The 21359-nt window shown below is 43.0% G+C and overlaps 1 protein-coding gene across 2 annotated transcripts in view; it reads right to left on the bottom strand.

Annotated features, from left to right (window-relative positions):
* The window catches only part of fam151a (family with sequence similarity 151 member A), a 42803-nt gene that overhangs the window by 6465 nt on the left and 14979 nt on the right, over window positions 1-21359 (bottom strand). The window contains exons 2-7 of one of the 2 annotated variants that reach the window (XM_041208119.1): window positions 20293-20445; window positions 17810-17959; window positions 15412-15574; window positions 8476-8700; window positions 3830-3969; window positions 2245-2382 (exon numbers count right to left, since the gene is read on the bottom strand). In XM_041208119.1, coding sequence (XP_041064053.1) covers window positions 2245-2382; window positions 3830-3969; window positions 8476-8700; window positions 15412-15574; window positions 17810-17959; window positions 20293-20445 — 969 coding nt within the window. The remainder of the gene's footprint in view (window positions 1-2244; window positions 2383-3829; window positions 3970-8475; window positions 8701-15411; window positions 15575-17809; window positions 17960-20292; window positions 20446-21359) is intronic. The other variant, XM_041208120.1, reaches the window with a different exon arrangement.

Raw genomic sequence — 21359 nt, 5'->3', positions numbered from 1 at the left:
TTTTTTTTCCAAAGCTGACAAATTGAGTGAAATCTCAGGTTTAAAAAATCTATATTACATGTTAATTTTTAGCCATAATTAGCATTCATGTATGCTTAAGTGGAAGTGACATTATCTCTCTACTGAGTTTATGTTTAGATATGAAGATGTTATTGAGATACCTGCATTCCAAAGGTCAAAGTTGTTAAGGCTCCTCATTCTTTGACCTGTGGAGTGTAGATATCTACAACATCTTTAGATCCATAACACAGTATTTTTTCAGGACTTCTACAAGCGAAGATCTTTGCAAGCTCTCTGAAGTTAGCCTTTGTGGCCCCATCATACTTTCATGCCTGTAGCACTAGTAATATCACCACCACCAGAGAAAATCCTCATCTCCCTTGCACATTGAACTTTTGCTTCTGAGACCTGGGCTGAAATCCACACCAAACCAATGAGGTTAAAGTCTGCTTCCTCTGCTGGCTGTAAGGGACTGAGGTTGTGGCAGTTCATGTTAACTGTATCAATTGAGGTTAAGTATATACAGGTGAAGGACATTGATTGGATGACTACTTGAGTACATATAAAGACACTGATGCTTGGTTTAAATAGCCAAGTGGTTATGGTACTGGGTTTGTAACCCCAAGCTCAAGAGTTCAAATCTCACAATGGCAAACTATGAAACAATGTAACTTCATCTGAAACAGATGGAAACAGGTTTACTCAAAAGAGTATCAAGAGTTCAAGGCCAAGTTGGCCATTAACAGGTCCAGGCAGCGGGCGATCGACGGGGGAGTCCCGCCCGATTGTTTGTCCCTCTTCCGTGGCTACGTTCGCTGCCGGATGTCCCTGGAGAAGGAGCACGCGGTGTCTGCTGGCACTCTCGAGGCCTTCCGTGCTCGGTGGGCACCGCGGGGACTGGGGTGTTTTGTTGACCCCTTTAATCACATTTTGATTTAAAGTTTGTAAGTTTCCTTTAAACTTTGTTCTTGGTTTTACAGCTGACCTGAATTAGGGGCTGTGCCTGATTTATCCCAATTTTGTTGATTTGGTTTTCATTTAAAAGATTATCAAGAGTTCAAATCTCACAATGGCAAAACTATGAAATAATATAACTTCATCTGAAACAGATATCAAGAGTTCAAATCCCACAATGGCAAACAATATATCTTCATCTGAAACAGATGGAAATGGGTTTGTACTCGAAAGAGTTACAAAAGAAAGAGATGCTAAACCACAAAAATCAAGAGTTCAAATCTCACAATGACAAACTATGAAACAACTTAACTTCATCTGAAACAGATGGAAACGGGTTTGTACTCGAAAGATTTAAAGACACTGATGCAGGGTATGGGTTGAGCTATGAGTATATACCTGTAATGATACATTCTGTGAATAAATTTATACCTAGTAAAGATTGGCTCTGGTTTCTTCCTTCACTGACTGGCTATCAGGTGTATAACACAGTTCATGCCACTTCCCTGGCGCATAAGCTCACTGTCCAATACTACTTATAATTAAATTTCACTTGAAGAAGTTAATGCATGGTAGTTTTTCTTTTAAAATGAGGTAAAATTACACAGTTGGTGCAAGACAGAGGGAGATTATTATAAACCTAACCTGTAACCTGAGAGTTCTCATTGGTGCAGCATAAAAGGGGCTTTCCTCTGTATCTAGGCTCTGCAATATTAGGTGTTGAGCTAGCATAGAGGCAACTTTAAATCTTTGACTATCTCATGTCCTATATGACCTAGGAACGTTTAGTTTACTTTATATGCCCATAGCATCAGGGTCTCCAAGCTATAAATATCATAACCTGAAACTGTGTGTACCTCCACCATCTGCATGTGTATCTAAATCAGAACCAGAGAAATTTAAACCGCCAGAACAGCACAAAATTCATTCCATTCACATTGACTTGGGTGAAGATTTGGCACGGAGCTGCGAGATTCATTGTTGATGGTGTATTTGATGGAAGAAGAAATGAATGGTTTATATAAAATCAGCTGCTTCATGGGCAGGATACAACTTGGCAGAGCATAAGCGCTCTCCACTCTACAAGGTAAAATGATCTAGCAATAATCTTGTTTTGCGCTTTTACGTAAATCTATATTTCCTGAGGGTGTTTTATTAATTCTTACTTTTAACATCTTTCATTTTCATTATGTTCTCTTTAGGTAAAGGTTTGAGGTGGTAATAGCTTGAAACTGTTGTGACTATCAATTCTGTGATCAAGAACGGTGTTAACTATGAGAATATTGTTACCTTGAAGAAATTCCATCAAGTCAAGCTCAGTGGATCCAATGTCAAACCAGTTTATCTGCAGTTCATTGAGATCTTGATGGGAGAAGTAGTCCAGAAGCTTCCCACCGGGGTAAAACCTTCTACTTCGGTTTGTCTGCACTGTGCACAGTGAAAGTAGATTAACTGCATCAAATTAAATTTTGGCTCTGCAGGAAGCTACGTAAATTTACATTTTTTTTGTATTATTTCAAATCTCCCCCACCTCTCCTGGAGAGGCTGATACACACAGGACTCCAAGAATTTAGAGGATGACAATATATTCCACCTGTGTTGGTGGTGAGGAAGGGGGAAAGACGGTACAACCAAATTCAATCCTGTCTTCATCCAATAACCAAACCTTCCAGCAGGGGTCACTGGATAGCTATCAGGAGCAGATGACATGCCCTAAAGTCAAAATGGCCCAGATTTTTGCAGTAAAAATATGGTGAGGATATCAGCACTGATCATTATTGAAGAATAAATCCTCAGCAACTTATAGGGACAACATATGAGCTGTTTAATTCAGAATTTAAATACAGGGAAGTCTTAATTACTGCCAAACAACCTCTCTGAGATTGAAAATTAAACTGAGTCTCATTCCTTCATATTTTAACTATTATTAGAGATTTTAAAAAAAAATCGTGTATGAACTTTTTCATTCTATCTTTTACCTCTCTTAATCCCATCTTTCTTTCCCTCTCTTTATTTCACTTTCGCTACTTAGTTTCAGATTGAATTCACTATTCAACTTCACACTTGCTGGTTCAAACGCTGCATGGCTAAGTAAGGATTCTTCAAACTGGCTTTTAAAAGAGCTCCACAGTCGCTTGCTCTGTTCACAGAGGTCCCAGATCTCCTCTACAGGATGCTGTGCCACAAGTTCTAGCACAAAAGCTCATAGGCAGGCTGTGGCCAAGTGTAAGTGTAGTGAATGGCTGACACCGTTCATCAGCCATTGACAGCAAAATCTGGGCCAATGAAACCAATTTATGACAATCTCAGAGAAGTTGATGTGATGATTACAAATTTAACAACGGCATTTGGGGATGTTGTTTGGAGGTTGGGACACATGGTGCAATTCAGATGGAATTTTACTATCTACATGTAGTTGGCTGCTAAGTGCTTCTTGGAGCTTTGATCTCATCTAAACTGCTGTGCCTGACCTGGGACTATCCAATTTACTGTCATTACTCAGAAGTTTAATATTTAGGCAACAACCAACAGCAGCTGTATGGTGGCCGTAACACAGTAAAAAGAATATGTAAACGTTCACGGGATTCGTAATCGGGATTGTGCACAGGTTGGGTTCTGATGCACTATGCCACAAGAAATGCCCAAACCTACTGGAATGGGGAAGCTGTGAGCAGAATCTGGGCAACTTCCCACAAGGAGGCAGACTAACTGGATGAAGATTCATTGCAGGCTGTACTCACATATACATTTCAGCAACTAGATAACAGAGGCAATGCCAAGAGCCTCACAGCAGAACTCTCGTCTGCTCTCTTTACCTAGGAAAGGTATGAGTGCAGAAAGAGTAAAACTAATTAAAAGAAGTATGAATACATACATGCAATTTGTTTGAATTTAGACAAAACGGGTTCATAAATGTCATAATAGATTTGCTCAATGTTGCTGTTGTCTCTGAAGAATAAGAGATCTTCCACAGTGATGAGATCAATTGATCCCTGCCAGAGTGTGAGACTGTACCTGCAGACAATCACAAACAACCATTGATACAACAACATGTGATAGGCAAGATGCTCAAGAACAACACTGGACTGTAAATTACCATTTACATGGGTTCACAATCAAAGCTTTTCCACTTTTCTTCCCTCATTTCCTGGAGATACTTATTAATACAAAGGTTGTACTTCCAGGGCAATCAACCTGTATGGCTCTGCCGTTATCTGGGGAAGAGATTGACGCTCTTGGACATATATTACTCCTTAGATTGTGGAGCATGATGGGGACAGTTCCAGTGAATAAATACCCCTCCTTAGTCTGTGGGGGCATTGGGGTGACTCCAGTGGATATGTACCCCTCTCTAGTCCTTTTTTTTAATTCATTCACAGGATGTGGGCTTCGCTGCCTGGACCAGCATTTATTGACCATCCCTAGCTGCCCTTGAGAAGATGGAGGTGAGCTGCCTTCTTGAACTGCTGCAGTCCATGTGGTGTAGGTACACTCACAGTGCTGTTAGGGAAGGAGATCCAGGATTTTGACCCAGCGACAGTGAAGGAACGGGGATATATTTCCAAGTCAGGATAGTGAGTGGCTTGGAGGGGAACTTCCAGGTGGTGGTGTTCCCATCTATCTGCTACCCTTGTCCTTCTAGATGGTAGTAGTCCCGGGTTTGGAAGGTGCTGTCGAAGGAGCCTTGGTGAATTCCTGCAGTGCATCTTGTAGATGGTACACACTGCTGTTCCAATGTTTGTGGTTGTGGTGCCAATCAAGCGGGCTGCTTTGTCCTGGATGGTGTCCAGCTTCTTGAGTGTTGTGGAAGCTGCACTCATCCAGGCAAGTGGAGAGTATTCCATCACACTGCTGACTTGTGCCTTGTAGAAGGTGGACAGGCTTTAGGGAGTTTCTCGTCACTCAATTCCTAGCCTCTGACCTGCTCCTGTAGCCACAGTATTTATTGGCCAGTCGAGTTCAGTTTCTGGTCAATGGTAACCCCAGGATGTTGACAGTGGTGGATTCAATGATGGTAATGCCATTGAACATAAAGGGACGATGGTTGGATTCTCTCTTGTTGGAGATGGTCATTGCCTGACACTTGTGTGGTGTGAATGTTACTTGCCACTTGTCAGCCCAAGCCTGGAAGTTGTCTAGGTCTTGCTGCATTTGGACATGGACTGCTTCAGTATCTGAGGAGTCGCAAATGATGCTGGACATTGTGCAATCATCAGCGAATATCCCCACTTCTGACCCTATGATGGAAGGAAGGTCACTGATGAAGCAACTGAAGATAGTTGGGCCGAGGACACTACCCTGAGGAACTCTTGCAGTCATGTCCTGGATGTGAGATGACTGACCTCCAATAACCACAACCATCTTCCTTTATGCAAGGTATGACTCCAGCCAGAGACAGTTTTCTCCTGATTCCCATTGACTCCAGTTTTGCTAGGGCTCCTTGATGCCACATTCAGTCAAATGCTGCCTTGATGTCAAGGGCAGTCACTCTCACCTCACCTCAGGAGTTCAGCTCTTTTGTCCATGTTTGAACCAAGGCTGAAATGAGGTCAGAACTGAGCGGCCCTGGTGGAACCCAAACTGGGCATCAGTGAGCAGGCTATTGCCAAGCAAGTGCCACTCGATAGCACCGTTGATGACCCCTTCCATTACTTTACTGATGACGGAGAGTAGGCTGATGGGGCCTTAATTGGCCGGGTTGGATTTGTCCTGCTTTTTGTGTACAGGACATACCTGGGCAATTTTCCATAGTCTGTGGGGGAGGGGTTGACTCCAGTGGATCTATACCCTTCCCCAGTCTGTGGGGGTGGGACGATGGCTCACTCCAGTGGATCTATACCCCTCCCTAGTCTGTGGAAGCAGGTGGAGCGGGTGACTCTAGTGGCTATATACCCTCGCTAGTTTAAGAATGTGCTGCACTGTTAAATCAAAGCCCTGTCTGTCTCTTAGGTGGATGTAAAAGATCCCATGCCACTACTTCTAAGAAAGGTTATCCTCAGTGTCCTGGCCAATCTTTATCCCTTAGTCAATATCACAAAAACTGGTTTTTAATCATTATTACATTGCCATTTGTGGGAGTTTGCTGAATGCAAATTGGCAGCTGCTTCTCCTATGTTACATCACTGACTGCACTTTAAAAAAAACTACTTCATTGACTGTGAAGCACTTTGAGATGTCCAGTAGTCGTGAAAAGCACAATATCAATCCAGGTCTTTCTTTATTTCTTTCCTAGTCTGGGCAGTCACTCTAGTGATATGTCTTTCCCTAATTTAGAAGTAACTCTAGTGGATGTATATCCCTTCCTAGACTGGGATTAACTCTAGTGGGTAAATATCCCTGCTTGCTGAAGAGGGGTATGACTAGTGGATTTATACCCCTCCCTTGCCTGGTGGGTGCTGGGGCTGATTGCAGGACGCACTCAGTCTTCCCATTGCACTAAGTGATGCAGATCAGAAGGTCTCAGGTTCAATGCCTGACAGCCACTGTGACTGTAATAGGTCTTATTGTTCCAGTGTGAAGCATGGAGGTGAACAAAGTCTCCCAGGTTTCCATTCTCTTGGAATTCTGTTGGAACACCTCTGCTGTATTTCATGTATTTGTGGAAGTGGATGCAACCCATCTGCAATATTCAGTCTGGCTGAATAACTGGTATGTGAGGAATGGATGCCAGGGCAAAGTGCTGGTGCTAGTGGAGCTTTAATGGAGCAAGCTTCAGTCTCCCAAAACAAGGGGAAAAAAAACTCAGGTTAAAAAGCTCTGTGCCAGATGCTATGAATCAATCCTTTTTTTCTGTACTGACAGCTGGTTAATGGATTATGCTACCCTTTCGCCTCTGGAACCTGGGGTCAAATCCAGCCCAGAGTGATGGGTGAAGTCTCTCTCTAACTGTCTCTCTCTAATGCCTGCAAGGCTACTCCTTTGTAAAATGTGTTTTGCCAGCTTCACTCGGAGAGGGTAAAGGAATGGCTGTGGTATAGGAAAGAACAACCATTTCCATCAATGCAATAGGGGCCACCCTTCTGAGTTTTGCATGTAACCAGCACTTAATCTTAAACACGGGACACTGACTGGTTGTCCACAGCACTGCATTTCCTAGCACAGACACATTCACAACACACAGGTCCGGGGACTGCTGTTGCCCAGTTACCTCAGAATTCCATTGGTTTCTGGCCAACATTCAGGGGTTCTCCAATCTCCTGCAGATTACAGTTTTACAATCTACCTTCAGCACCCACTTTGTGCTTAGAACAAAAGCAAATTATCCAATAATTCCAAGATTTATGGGGAAAAAGTAGGAAAATAGCATTAAGTATACTGGTCATTTGGAGAGCTGGTGCAGACACAATGGGCCGATTGGCTTCCTTCTGCACTATTAACAATTCTGTGAATCAACATAAATAACAAAGTGGGAACTTCGTAAAATAAAATGAATCTGAGATCATTCGAATTAAGCAACTTTGAACTAAGAGGATGTAAATATAAATTCAAACCACAGCTGTTCAGAAGGGAAGGAAACAGTTTTATCAGCAACAAACTAATATCAATCTTTATAGCTTTTAATCTTCTTCTGAACATAATTGTATTTAAATTTTTTAAATAAATTATTTTGTGTTGATTCTGCCATGAGTCAAACTAATCAATTAACCATTCATTTAGTCTCATTTCAGAGCTCTGCATTTATAAGATGGGCGCCCGTGATTAACACTGCAGCAAGTAACAATGCCAATTATATATAATTACGAAATAAGCAAATACTCCAGGGAACACTCGCATGTGTCTCATCATCTTACCACTACCAGCTGCCAGATAGCAGGGAGCAGAACTAAATCCAACCCTCTTGTCTTATTTATCTTTGTCCCTACTCTGCCGTTTACCAACCTACACAGCACATTCATTGGGCACATGCCCATTTTTAAAGATGGCATGTAGCGCATCACATCGGACATGTCAGTGTCTGAATTCAAACCCACCGCTTTGAGGAGGAGATGATCTGGCACATATTTCTGACACAACGTCTACTGGCCACTTACAGTAGCAGAAACCGGGAGCTGGTCATTTTCTTGGCCTTGCCCAGCTGCAGGGCTGTTTAAGAAACATTCTTCTGATAAAGTAGACTGTTTGGACTTCCAAACCATTTTCGATAACACCTAAAGCTTTTTTTAATATTGTCCCATTTTAATTTGGAAAGCAGCCACCCTGAGCCAGATCCTGATGTTTATACTGCCAAATCTGACTCCCTAAACTGATAACCCCACTCCTAGCGACAAACTCAGACATTTTTCATGGGTCTCCAGGTTTTACACTGAGATAATGGAATTTATTTTAACTGCATAAGCATAAAGATCTCTGTCACACACACACACAAACACACATATGCACACACTTTCTCTCACACACACACACACACACACACACAAACACACACACATTCACTCACACGCCCTGAATGAAACAGCATCAATATAAAAGCAACTAAAATAAACACAATGGTTTTATTAGTTAAGATTCCTTTGCAGTTACCTTGGTGACTGACTGAGTAGCCAACTAAAATGTGGCCAAGCTTGCTTCAACAGCACAGCCCGGACAGGGAATGTGATGCGTTGTGGTAAACCCTTAACCAGGCCGTACATCTCTTCCACCATCTTTCGAGTGTAGGGTTTGGTTGCAATCAGCGGTAAGTACAGCGACACCCACCCAGGGGACAGGATCACGTTTGGGAACCTGTGCTGAATAAGGCCCAGGAACCTACAGGAAACACAAATCAGAATTTGTTCAGAAATAATTCAATATAAGCAGCGGTTTAACATATGGTTCTTCTCAGTAAATTACTGCTTTTCCTGAGGTCTCCCATGTGCATGGTCCATTCTGCTCGTAGAGCTTCAAAATATTAGTAAAGCGCAGGTCAGTTTAAGGACATTTTTTAAAAAAATTCATTCTGGAGCTATGGAAATTGCTGGCAAGGTCAACATTCAGAGCCCATCCCTAATTTCTCTTGAGAAGGTGGTGATGGACCTTCTTCATCAATTCCTGCAGTCCATGTGGTGAAGGTGTTCCCACTTTGCTGTTGGGTTCCAGGATTTTGACCCAGAAGTAATGAAGGAATGGTGATATATATCCATGTCTGGTGGCATGTAACTCAGAAGGGAAATTAGAGGTGATGGTGTTTCCGTCCACCTGCTGCCTTGTCCTTCTAGGTTGTGAAGGTTCGAGAGGTACAGTTGAAGAAACCTTAGTGAATTTCCACAGTGCATCCTGTAGACAGCGCAAACAAGAGCACATGAAATAGGAACAGGAGTAGACCACATGGACTATCGAGCTTACTCCGCCATTCAATATGATCATAGCTGATCTTGGGTTTCAACTCCATTTTCCTGCCCATTCCCCGTATTCCTTGATTCCCTGAGACCCCAAAAATCTGTCTATCCCAGCCTTAAATATAATCAGCGATGGACCATCTACAACCCTCTGGGGTAGTTATTCCAAACTTCACAACCTTTTTTAAGTAAAGAAATTTCTCCTCATCTCAATCTTAAATGATCAGCCCCCTCATCCTGAGACTGTGCCCCTGTGTTCTAGACTCCCCAACCAGGGGAAACAACCTCTCAATATCTCCTCTATCAAGCCCCTTCAGAATCTTGTATGTTTCAATGGGATCACCTCTCAATCTTCTAAACTTCAGAGAATATAGGCCCAATTTACTCAGCCTCTCATCATAGGACAACTTCTCATCCCAAGGACTAATTTAGTGAACCTTTGTTGTACAGTCTCCAAGGCAAGTTTATCCTTCCTTAAATATGGAGACCAAAACATGCAAAAGGTATTCCAAATGTGGTCTTGCCAAAACCCTGTACAATTGTAGCAAGACGTCTTTATTCATGTACTCCAATCCCCTGGCAATAAAGACCAACATGCCATTTGCCTTCCTAATCGCTTTCTGCACTTGCATGCTAACCTTCTGCAATCCTTGTACAAGCACACCCAAGTCTCTCTGAACATCAACACTTACAAGTTTCTCCCCTTTTAAAAACTATTCTGCTTTTCTATTCTTATGACCAAAGTTAATAACTCACACTTCCCCACATTATACTCCACCTGCCATCTTGTTGCCCACTCACTCAACCTGTCTATAACTGTGTCCTCCCCACAGCTCACCTCTGCACCTAGCTTTGTATCAACACCTCAAACTCAGATGCACTGAGATGCACTCACTCTCTGTCTCTCCATCCACGTCACTGTGCACTGGTGGTGGAGGGAGTGCAAGTTTGTGGAAGGGCTGCTGAATAAGCGGACTGGTTTGTCCTGAATGCTGTTGAGCTTCGAGAGTGTTGTCGAAATGAATTTGACTAATGTCACAGTGCAGCAATATCCCTTTTGGAAATGTCATCCCTCAGCAGGATTTAGCGAGCTGGAATAGTCAGAGAAAATAGTTCAAAAGGAGGAGCAATACGAAACAAAAATGCTGTTTAAAACACAAGCGGCTCCTAATCAATGATTCCCAGCTACTACCCAGCCACAAGGTACGTGGTTATAAACCGACAGAGTTTAATTTTTCCAGTTTATGATAGATTAGATTCAGCCTGTGACTCACACTCAGGCACCCGTTATTATTAAGTTATTTAGTTCAGTAAGTTGGCAAAATCCCTGGATCAGAATCTAGTCAGTCATTGACTATCATCCGAACCCTTGATTAAATGTCTGCCTGTCATTCATTCCAGGGATTAATTATTCTATATGTAAATCTTCCAAACCTCTTCAATAGTTTCCAGTCTATAATCACAGTCAGCTTTTAGCTACCAGGAGCCAGATTTTTTATCCAAAAGCCATAATTACACTGGACAGGAATTAGCATTCTGCAGAATAATTGGAACAAATGTATGTTCCTCCCACTTTTGAGTGCAGTTGGAGCACAAGATTGAACCATGTAATGCAGGTTCTAATGGCACTACGAAGACCTACTTGTCTTCCCCTGGGGGCAGGTTATGCTGGATGTTCTCCATTGTTATGGGCCCGCGCAGTTGTGTCCCCTGCGTGTGCGCGAACATAGTAAATGTCTCGACATCATGCAGCCCAACATTCCGATGTGATGCCAGAATTCCATATTTGGACCATGCAGTTCCTGGCAATGCCAGTGTTGTTTGCTCCTGAAAAAAAGCATGAAAAGAGCAAGATAGACCCTTCAGAAGTGTTACTGTATTCAGAGGGCCAGCCACCCCGATTGCAGGTAAGTTAAATTATTGGAACTTTTCTTGTTGGAAAGCACTCTGCAGAGGCTTTTGAGATGTTTTGGTGTATTTGCCATATCCCCACAGGAATGGCAGAGGATTAGGTGACCTGTGCGTACACACACACACAGGCTGCAACAGGCATGGGGACCATACTGCCAATTTTCCTGGGTCCGCAACACACGGAGGTGAAGCAGTGGCTGTGGAGAGGGCAAACGCTACACCATGTCCTCTGCCAAGTTGGAGACAGGCTCCTCCATGCTCCTTAACCGTGACTGGAAGTTGTCTGGCAGGCCAACCAATGCAGCCAGTGTTGGTGTCCATACCCATTCGTCATTGTCCGTGGCTGTCCCTCGATTCGAGGGTGACGTCTATTCAGGCTCACGAGTTTCTGCCATCAGTCTTCATGAACCGAACCGGTTGATTCTTGACCCACAGATCTTTGGGCACAAGGCAGGATGGCCCACAAGGTAGCAGGATCCAGAGTGCAGGATTTGCTTCCTTTCCTTCCCTTCTTTACCACTGCTCTGCCTCATCATTTAGACGCTATGACTCAAAGCACGCACAGTTTGATAGACAGGTTGTCGCCATTTTGAACGATTGGTAACAAGCTCCTCCCAGCTATTAATGTCAGTGCTACCGCCCTTCAAGGAGAGTTTCAGTGTTGGAAATGTTTTCTTTGTCCTCCCCTGGAACAATGACCATTTGAGAAAACATGACCTGGAGGGAGAGACAGTTTTTGACCATCCAGACAGTGTCCAGACCATCAAAGTTGATTTTACCGGAGTTTTGCCTGAATACTTGTGCAGCTGGCTTCAAGAAGGATTGTCCAACAGTTCTCCCGTTGAATCCTGAGAGTGTAGCGAAGGCATTGCTGATGGAATTTCTCCGGCACTGGTGTGTGACTGATACGCAGTCCAGGTCTCACTGCAGTACAGAGCGTGGTGATGGCAATTGCTCTTACACTAGGACTTTTGCTGACTTGTGGAGGTCTTTGATGTCAAACACTCGCTGTTGTAGTTTGTAGAAGGCTGAGTTGGTGCAGTTGATTGGGTATTGAATCTCCTCATCAATGTGGCCTTTTGAGAAAGGTGTCTGCCAAGGTATGGGAAGTGCTCAACATTTTCCAGAGTCTCTCCCTCAACATATATGGGAGGTGGAATATTAGGCTGACCAGGTGTGGGTCAATTTATGCTTTTTGTTTCAGCAATGTTCAAGAGCAGACTGAGTTTCTGGTATGCAGGATTGAAGATTTAGGAGAAAAATTACTCTACCCCATCTCCTGACTTCAAGAATGTGACAATTATAACTAACTATCTTCAAGAAGGGAGGTTAAATGATGATGTGGAAACTATTGAGGTACTTCGTTCTTGTCCAAAGCAGGGAAGATCCTGATACACATTCTCCTGAATTGCTTACATCCTGTGGCTGAGGAGACCCTCCCAGAGACACAGTGTGGCTTTAGACCTTCCAGAGGAACCTCCGACATCCTCTTTGTTGCCAAACAAACCCAAAAGAAATGTCAAGAGCAACACCAGAAACTCTGTTTATCAACCTGAATAAAGCATTTGGCTCAGTAAATCACAAGGCTCTGTGGATTGTGCTTCAAAGATTCGAATGTCCAAGAAACTTTAGCACAATCCTGCAATTGCTTCATGATGATGACTGCAACTATCTCGAGTTGCAAAATAGAGGCCTTCAAAATCTGGACCAGGGTCAAGCAAGGCTATATGATAGCCCCCCATACTGTTTACAACCTACCTGACAGCAGCTATTCACCTCATCAAAGAATAACTGCTCTCTGGTGTCAGTATTAAATGGATGGAAAACTCTTTAATCTCAGGTTTGTGCCAAAGCTAAACTGATACCATAGAAATACATGATCCACAGTTTGTAGATTACTGCAGTACCATTGCCTGCTCCGCACAAGATTTGCAAGTATGCCCATTCAGTGCTCTCCGGTATGCTGGCCATCAACGTCCTCATCTGAGTCCTCCACAACGGTGCTTGTTTGCCATCTCACCCTCTGGTGAGCTGGTACATGTACCATCCCTTTACCCCTGGCCCACTCATGCCCAGTGACTCACCATGTGCTGATCCCAACTCAACACTCGCCTTCAAGGCAAGCGCAGTGCCAGTGTCTGAGCTGGTGGCTGGGAGTGTCAGATCAAGTGATGGGGTCTCTGCATCAGTGCTGTTGTTCTCTCTTCCTTTCCCCTGGGGCTGTTGTGGCTAGGCAAGTGGCAGTTCTTGTGTGTCTGAAAACAGGAACTCAGAAGGTGAAGGTTGGTGTGAGGGAAAGGGGCATGAGGGATGGGAAGCAGGAGTTTCATGGTCACACCATGAGCAGCTTGCTCATCATGCTAGATAGCAGGGTGACAGTGAGCTGGAAGTTGAGAAGGGGCATGGGGCATGAAGTTATCCCACCCTCAACGCTCTTAGTGATGCCAGATAGCACAAACTCAGTCACCACCACCACCACCACCCACACCCCCCTCCACTCCCCCCCCTCCTGCCAAGATGCAGAACTATCTCCTCCAAGATGCATAACTACCTCCTCTGTAGGGCTCAGGAGATGCAGTCATCCTTGTCCCCACACCAGTTCTGCTCTGCTGCCTTCTGTTGTGTGCCGCCTTACCCTGCACAAGGGAGGGCAGAACGTCAGTGATTGTGTAACACACTGTGTTTGGGAGACACAGCTGAATAGCAGGAGGTATATGCAAGCAATGAGAGGTGGGTGTGAGGCTGGCAGCTCTTAGGTGTGTGTGAGGGAGTATCTGGATTTGACACACAAGCTGGGATTTCCAATTGGAGTTGCTGGGTGAGTTATGGGAGTGTGGCACATTGAGCAGCATTACAGTTTGGTGGAGTGGTGGGTTTGAGATATCCCATGAAGATGCATTCACCAGTGTTAACCACAGCGTGATGTCACTAACCCTCTTGTGGCACTGCAGGAGTTGACCTCCCTGATCATCTGTTCCCAGTCCCTTCTGAGGGTGATCCTTGCAGGTCTGCTGGTCCGCTGTGGGACCGTGATGTTTCTCCTCATGTCTACCTACTTCACCCATGCCTCCAGCACTGCAGCAGTCAGTCTGGATCCCTCAGTTTTCCCTGATGATCAGTTTGTGAGAATTTTCATTGCAGCAATCTATTTGTGCAGCTTCCCTTGATAAAACAGCAGGCCTTTAAGGAAGAGAAAGCTGCCTGTGCCATGTGGTCTGCAGTAAAGCTGCCTGGGCCTCCAATTGTGTGGACAGCTCACTGGAAGTATTGAGAAGGAGAGAGAAATGCTGGACGTACAGGAATTAGCACTAAAGTCATTCAGATGAGCTGGGTAGGCGAATTGAGTGCCTTACTCAGCTATAGTCACATCACGTAGAAGGACTGCAGCTATAGTCACATCGTGTAGAAGGACTGCAGCTATAGTCACATCATGTGATTGTTATTAAGGAACTGAAAGATCTGATAGAAAATATTTCAGGAATTTCAGTAAAAAATGTGTTTTGTTTTAAGGTTACTTGAACAAGACACAGATAAGACCAGAAAACATTCTACTAAAGCTCTGTGTCTGTCAAGAGGAGATTTAAAGCTAGAGAACTGTTCTTGATTAATGAAGGGAAGCATTAGGTCCTATAGGCATATGTTCAGGGCTGTACAAGGAACAGCTTCTGCAAGGGGAATAAGGATGAGGGAATTAAAAAGAATCTCTTTTGTTCCTTCCTCTCAATAGAAATGCTGATCCATGCTGAACAATCCAATCCCTAGCCATTGTGGACAGTGAGTGCTCACAGGATTCTTGAGTATTCCTGCTGAATCCAGAACACTTTACAAAAGATCTCAGTTCATTGCTCAGCATGTGCCTATGTAAATTGGGTGAGCTGGGACACATGCACATATGGAAATCCAATGAATTCTTAGCCAGTTGTTGCCTGGCACCCAGGGTCTGATGGTGGGACTGCAGCAAGTCCATTCATCACCTTACACAGTCACAAGACAGGTTCACAGCATAGACATGATTCTGGCAAGCAACTGCAGAAGAGTGCCACCTGGTGGGCCCCACCATTGCAATTCCTTGCTGCAAGTTCTACATTTGGACACATTTAGGCACAATGAAGTGGTACAATTTTGTAGCTGATGCATCAGGGCTGAGCCTCACGATGATTGCCAAATAAAAATTAGCACCCAGTAACTTTGAAGATGGATTAGAAAATAGCAGGGCTGCGGTTAAGGTTACCTGGAGGCATTGACGGGTTGAATGAATCCTGGAACATTTGGACCAATCAGAATGTCAGCATTTAACCAGATTGGTCTGTTGAAATTCACTTCATTATATTTTTTCACCAGGATGTCCAGGGAGGGGTTTACTGCATGAATGCTTTTGAAATCCAGCTTGATACCTAGGAAAAATTATATTAATTTTATTTCTTCAGACCCTTTGTTATGTCCATTAAACCCTTCCCACCCAATGGTCTCCATATCTTGGGTCCCTCACATACTTAACATTCTGGGGCTTCTGACCAATAATCCACCTTGTTTACATTGCAGAGTACATGCAAAAGCATCATTGACAACAAATTGTATCTGAAGAGTGTTATTTAAGATAGCAATTTTTACCTTCTGAACACAAACTTTCCCCAATGTTGGAAGAGATTCATATAGATCAGCCATGCGAGAACTGCAGTGCTCAACTATATGGGAAGGGTCAGCATTCATTCCAACTACAGCCAGAAAATACACTGTCCCACACCATGAATGGCAGCCATTAAACTGCTTCCCACCACTCCCCACCCCCACCCTCCGGTATCGCCACTACTGTCCTGCCATTAACAACCATTAGATCCATCAGTGAAGGTACTATTTCCTCAAGCAGGGCTTTAGAAAGGCATCTCTGAGGAACCGCTTGCTCGTACTGTAGCACTTTTGTTGAAGTCTGGACTGTGGTCAGCATTAATGTCGTAATATAAAGAGGCACTGAACTTCACAGCACTCAATAAGGAATCATGGAATAGATGAAAAGTATAACATTGGGTAAATAATAGGCTTATAAAGGACATTGATTGTATATTGAAATGGCAAGTTCTCAGCCTGGAAACCTGTTGGCTGGGGGGTAACCCAAGGGTCACCCAGAAAATGCTTTCTATTTTTAAGATTTACTAATTAATAACTTTGACAAGAATTTTGCAAGCTAAACTTCCCAATGATGTTTTCAAGACGGCTGATGAAGTTAATCCATGCTAATCTTTCACAATAGTGAGAGATTCAAATATCATCAGTCAGCAGTTAAAAAAAATGAGGATTTCGCAATTAAGAAGCCAAATAACCGGGTGGGGTTGACAAAGGGAGACGCTTGATTATATTTGATGGCCCTTTCCTGTTCCAAAAAAAATTGAAAAGCTTTTATATCTTGAAAATTGCAGAGGGAAAAGGTTGAGTTGCAGTGCATTTTCAACAGATGAAAACCATGCCGATTTATCGACATATTTAACAGTTATCTGTAATCAAGGTTATTACAAATACAACTAATGAGGTCCACCACTGCAGGAATGAAAGCTACACCCCAGAGGCCCTTTATTGTTCAATTTTCAGAAAAACTTTCTTTAAAAAATAACAAGAAATTACTTACCCATTTTGTTCTTGGTGAAATGAGCAAAGAATAATTTGTTCTGATTTGCCGTTGTCACTGTCTGTTGCCCTTGACATCAGTTAATGAGCACTACCTTAAAATGAGTCTGCTTCTTTGGCAATCTTGGGCCAGTAATAAGATGCAGTGGAATGAGATTATTGAAGGGGCATTTTCTTCATGGAAAAGCACACTGATTTTTACAAAAACAGCTTGTGTTGAAACTCATTATTGAACTGTTGATTTTATTGCGGCAAAGATGATGAGCATCTCTTCTGATTATTCTTCCTCCCTTCCCCCATTAAATCCCAGATTTTTCTTATCCAAAGGGAGGTATAAAACTACTTCCTGTTATAAAAGAACTTTGAACAGAGTTTTTCCTTTATTACAAGGACAACTTTCATTTATATGTCTTTCATATAATAAAACATCCAAAGGCACTTTATAAGTGTTATCAAACAAGATTCACACTGTGCCACATAAAAAGGGAGATTAGACCAGATAACCAAAAGCTTGATCAAAAAGGTAGGTTACCGGGAGCATCTTAAAGGAGGAAAGAGAGGTACAGAGGTGGAGCAATTTTGGGACGGAATTCCAGAGCTTAAGGTCCTTGACAGCTGAAAGGAGGTTAAGCAATTAAAATCAGGGATGCTCAAGAGGCCTGGGATCTTAGGTCAGGCTGGAGGAGATTATAGGGAGAGGTGAGGCCATGGGGGAGTTTTAGACCAAGGATGAGAATTTTAAAACCGAGGCATTCATGAACCAGGAGCCAGTGTAAATCAGGCAGTGCAGGGAAGGTGGATGAACAGGATCTTGTGCAGGTTAAGACATGGACAGCAGAGTTTTGAATGGCCTCTAGATTGCGGCAGGTAGAACTAGAGAGGGAGGCCAGGACTGTGTGGAAATAGTCAAGTCTAGCAGTAACAAATGCATTGGTAGGGGTTTCAGATAAACTAGATGTGGATGGAAAGGAAATCTTGATTTTGTTCAGAGTGACACAGGTGAGTTTTACCTTTCTTCGACTTGATTACAGCATCCAGCCATTCCTGCAAGGTATTGTCACTGTGGACAGCAGGTGGGTGAGCCATGATCGGAATACCAGTCTCGTTTAGAGTGTTGAGTCCTTCGATATTGACATCAGCTTCCAGTACCATTGCACTACCTGGGATCATAGATGTACAATAATCAGGCTGTGACAACTGCAAAAATCCCCAAGCTTTGTTTTCTTTATGGCTTTCTCCATCCCTCCTCAGTGGGGTAAAGCAGAATGGTACAATCCACTGACATCTTCATGGACACTGAGCTGCTGCCAAAGGGGTGGGGGGTTCAAGATGAGATAAAATAAAACCCCTCCTCCACTGACCTTGGTTCTGGACACAGACTTCCCAGCCCAGTGGGCCAATGTATTATATTGTGTCATAGACTACTAGCTTGTCAGATCCTATTTGACAGCATTCAGAATCTCATCTCTAACCATGCCTGTCGCGTTAGGTTTTTTTTGTCTGATTATGCTTCTGTGAGCACCTAAGGTTGATTTTCTATGGTCAAAAGAGTATTTAAACTCCATCCATGTCCAGAGGCACTGAGAAACTCTGCAGTACTCTTACTTGCTGGGAACAGCTGCCTTAACACATTCCAAATATTGAACCTGAAGGGACTTGTGGTCCATTTGGCTCAGGTCCATACAAACGCTGAGCCAATTAAGCAGTGGGACTGTAATCTTCAGCAACAGAGGGATTTTTCTTCTCCTAGTTTCCAGGGTGGTGTAGCCACTGTCCTCACAATATGATCAATATTAATACTGGCCATTTAGAAAATGTTTGAGCTGAACTTTTACAAACAAGAAAAGCTCCAAAGCCTTGAGTGCATCATCCTCATCGAATTCCTCTCTACCCAAAACACGGGGGTGATTGTTGTTAGGCTTCGAGCAGCCCTGAATAAATAGATTCAGTGCAACAAATTGATAACAGCTGTGAGAGTTAAAGTGTTCAGGGTGCAGACATTATGGACACAGCCTTTGTTTAACTCTGTGGTCCTTTGGCATTAAGCTACTGGTACCATTTGATCTTTTTCTCATGTCCTTGGATGGTTCTGGTCAGTTTCCACTCAGACTTTTGATCCCAATAGCCAGCTTACAAAATTGCCCATTCCCAACTTGTAGTGAAAGCAGAGTTTTCACCCTGCATCAAATAGGGAAAGGTACTGGCATTATATTTTCATATGTGATTTTAGATACCTAGGGTAAACATGTTTTAGAATCTACAGGAGTTACTGAACTATAAGATAGAGACAGATGTCCAGATTTTGGCTACAGTACATGTAACTTTGATCTGCAGATAAGCTAGGCTGCAGTAGTCTTGCCCAACATGCCAATCCAATTATATTTGGTCTGGGCACTCATAGATATGAGGCCAGGATGAACTATAAACAACCACTCATCAAATATCACACAGAACGCACAATGTGGCTTTGAACTCAATTGGTTCCAAGACCTGCTGATTTGAGAATATATGCTGCAGTCTTTCTTTAACACCATTAATCCAATTTTGGGTATCTTGCTTCATTTTTCTGTGCAATATACCTTAATTGAAATCATTTTAACCTAGAAGTAACAGTGTGGCATTTAATAGCTTTTGGAGCATAAAGGAAAGTGAGGTGGACATCCCACATGGTCTCAATTACATTATACTTTAATTATAGAGTCATTGTTCGCCCTGTGGCAAGCTATTCTATTCAAAGCAGAAATAAAGACTCGGTTCATGGGAGGCTCAGTGCACTTCAACATCCAGCAAATCAAGTAGTTGGTTTAACAGCTCACCCATGGGAGAGTATTCCCTCAGTACTCCACTGGGGGGTTAGTCCAAGTTACAAGCTTAAGTCATGGATTGGGGCTTGGGTGTACAATTTTCTGATGCAGAGGCAGCAGTCCTATCAACTGAACGTAACCTGATAAGAGTAAAGATGATTTAGCTCAATAATCTCTCCCTTGTTGATTGGTAATAACATTGGAGAATAGATATAGATCATCTTTATCAAATTCTCCAAGAATACTTGATATTTCTCTACACTGGGACCAGTACAATGGAAGAGTGGGGTGAGGAAAGTTGTTAGTGGAGATTAGCAGGCCAGGATTGAAAATCCAAAATGTGAAGATGGATGAATATTTCCGAGACCCAACATGGAGGGTTTTCCTTCAGGAGATCAGATATGTGAGGTTGTGTCCAACATAAAGTAGATTGTAGTTGTTCTGTGGAATGAATGAACTTTTGATGAGCCAAATGTCTTCACTTGTTGCATGTTTTCCCCTGAGCTCAACCTCACCTTTTCACAAATCTCTCAATCCTTTCCGTCCAGAAACATGTCTCGACACCTCATGAGTACATTTATACCATCTGCTTAAATACCCTTCCCTGATAAATAAGAACAATTTACCACAGAAGAAGTTACCATTTATTTTCTTTGATCTAAACTCCTACAAGAGTTCTGTGTGCTTACCTTTCAGGGCTTGCTCCATTTCGCTCTTGCTATTTGCAGCATGGTGCCATGTAACCAGCAGCCCATCCTTCCTGTCGATCATTCCATGTTGAAGCAAGTAGTCCAGTAGGTCCCCACCTGAGCTGAAAGATCCATCTACATCAAAGCCCCTGTCTGAAGATGCAAAGAAGAATGTTATTTTTGTTTTTACCTGCCACTCACTTTGATTAGGTGACCCCTCCCCTTCTTTTTGGCTCAGACCAATGACTGGTATGTTATTGTTTTGTGACATAAAAATGCTTACGCAAGTCACTGGGTTTATTTCTTCCATATCAGTAACAATGAAATCTGGTTCATTGGTAAGGTTCATATGCTACAGGATTGAGAAACACGCCTGTGCCTGAACAGTCTAAGACTGCAGTGATGCCCATTTAACAGTTTGCTTTGTGTCCCTCCTGATGGTTTACCCATGTTATCCTCTGATTCTAACCCCATCTCTCCCACTGCATGTGTTGATGATTGACAAAGCAGCCTGGCTTATCAATGGGAGCTGGAAGACTAGAACAGTCCCTGTCAATTGGCTTTCTTTCCTCTTGACTCCGTCTAATTTTGAAATCTAAGGCCTTTTGGTTAATGTAGTCCTATCTGGACAAGCAGCAGGATGTTTACCAGACTTGGGAGGTCCCTGATGCTTTTCTCTTGGTATCCTCTACTAAGCCCATTGGATTTAGGCATGAATGCCACTACAGAGAAGAGTTTGTATTCCATATCAGGCAAATAAAAGCTTTAACCATATGGATTTCTCAACTGCTTGGTTTAGCAACTCATACGTGGACATGGATTTCTGCACATCTTAAGACGCTCATGACCAAAAGTAAAATGTTCCAGTAGACATTCACCACTGTCTTGCTGCTTATCCTTATTTTAAGTGAGTATTGAAGATTCCATGGTACTATATAGAAAAGGAGATTGCCCCAGGTTCTGTCCAATATTTATTCTTTAACTAACATCACTAAGAATGATTACCTGGTCATCATCTCATTGCTGTTTGTGGGAGCTTGCTGTGTACAAATTGGCTCCTGCATTTC

The sequence above is a fragment of the Carcharodon carcharias genome, chromosome 16 (genome assembly GCF_017639515.1).
Source record: "Carcharodon carcharias isolate sCarCar2 chromosome 16, sCarCar2.pri, whole genome shotgun sequence".
Classification (NCBI taxonomy): domain Eukaryota; kingdom Metazoa; phylum Chordata; class Chondrichthyes; order Lamniformes; family Lamnidae; genus Carcharodon; species Carcharodon carcharias.
This window is presented reverse-complemented; position numbering and strand designations above follow the sequence as displayed.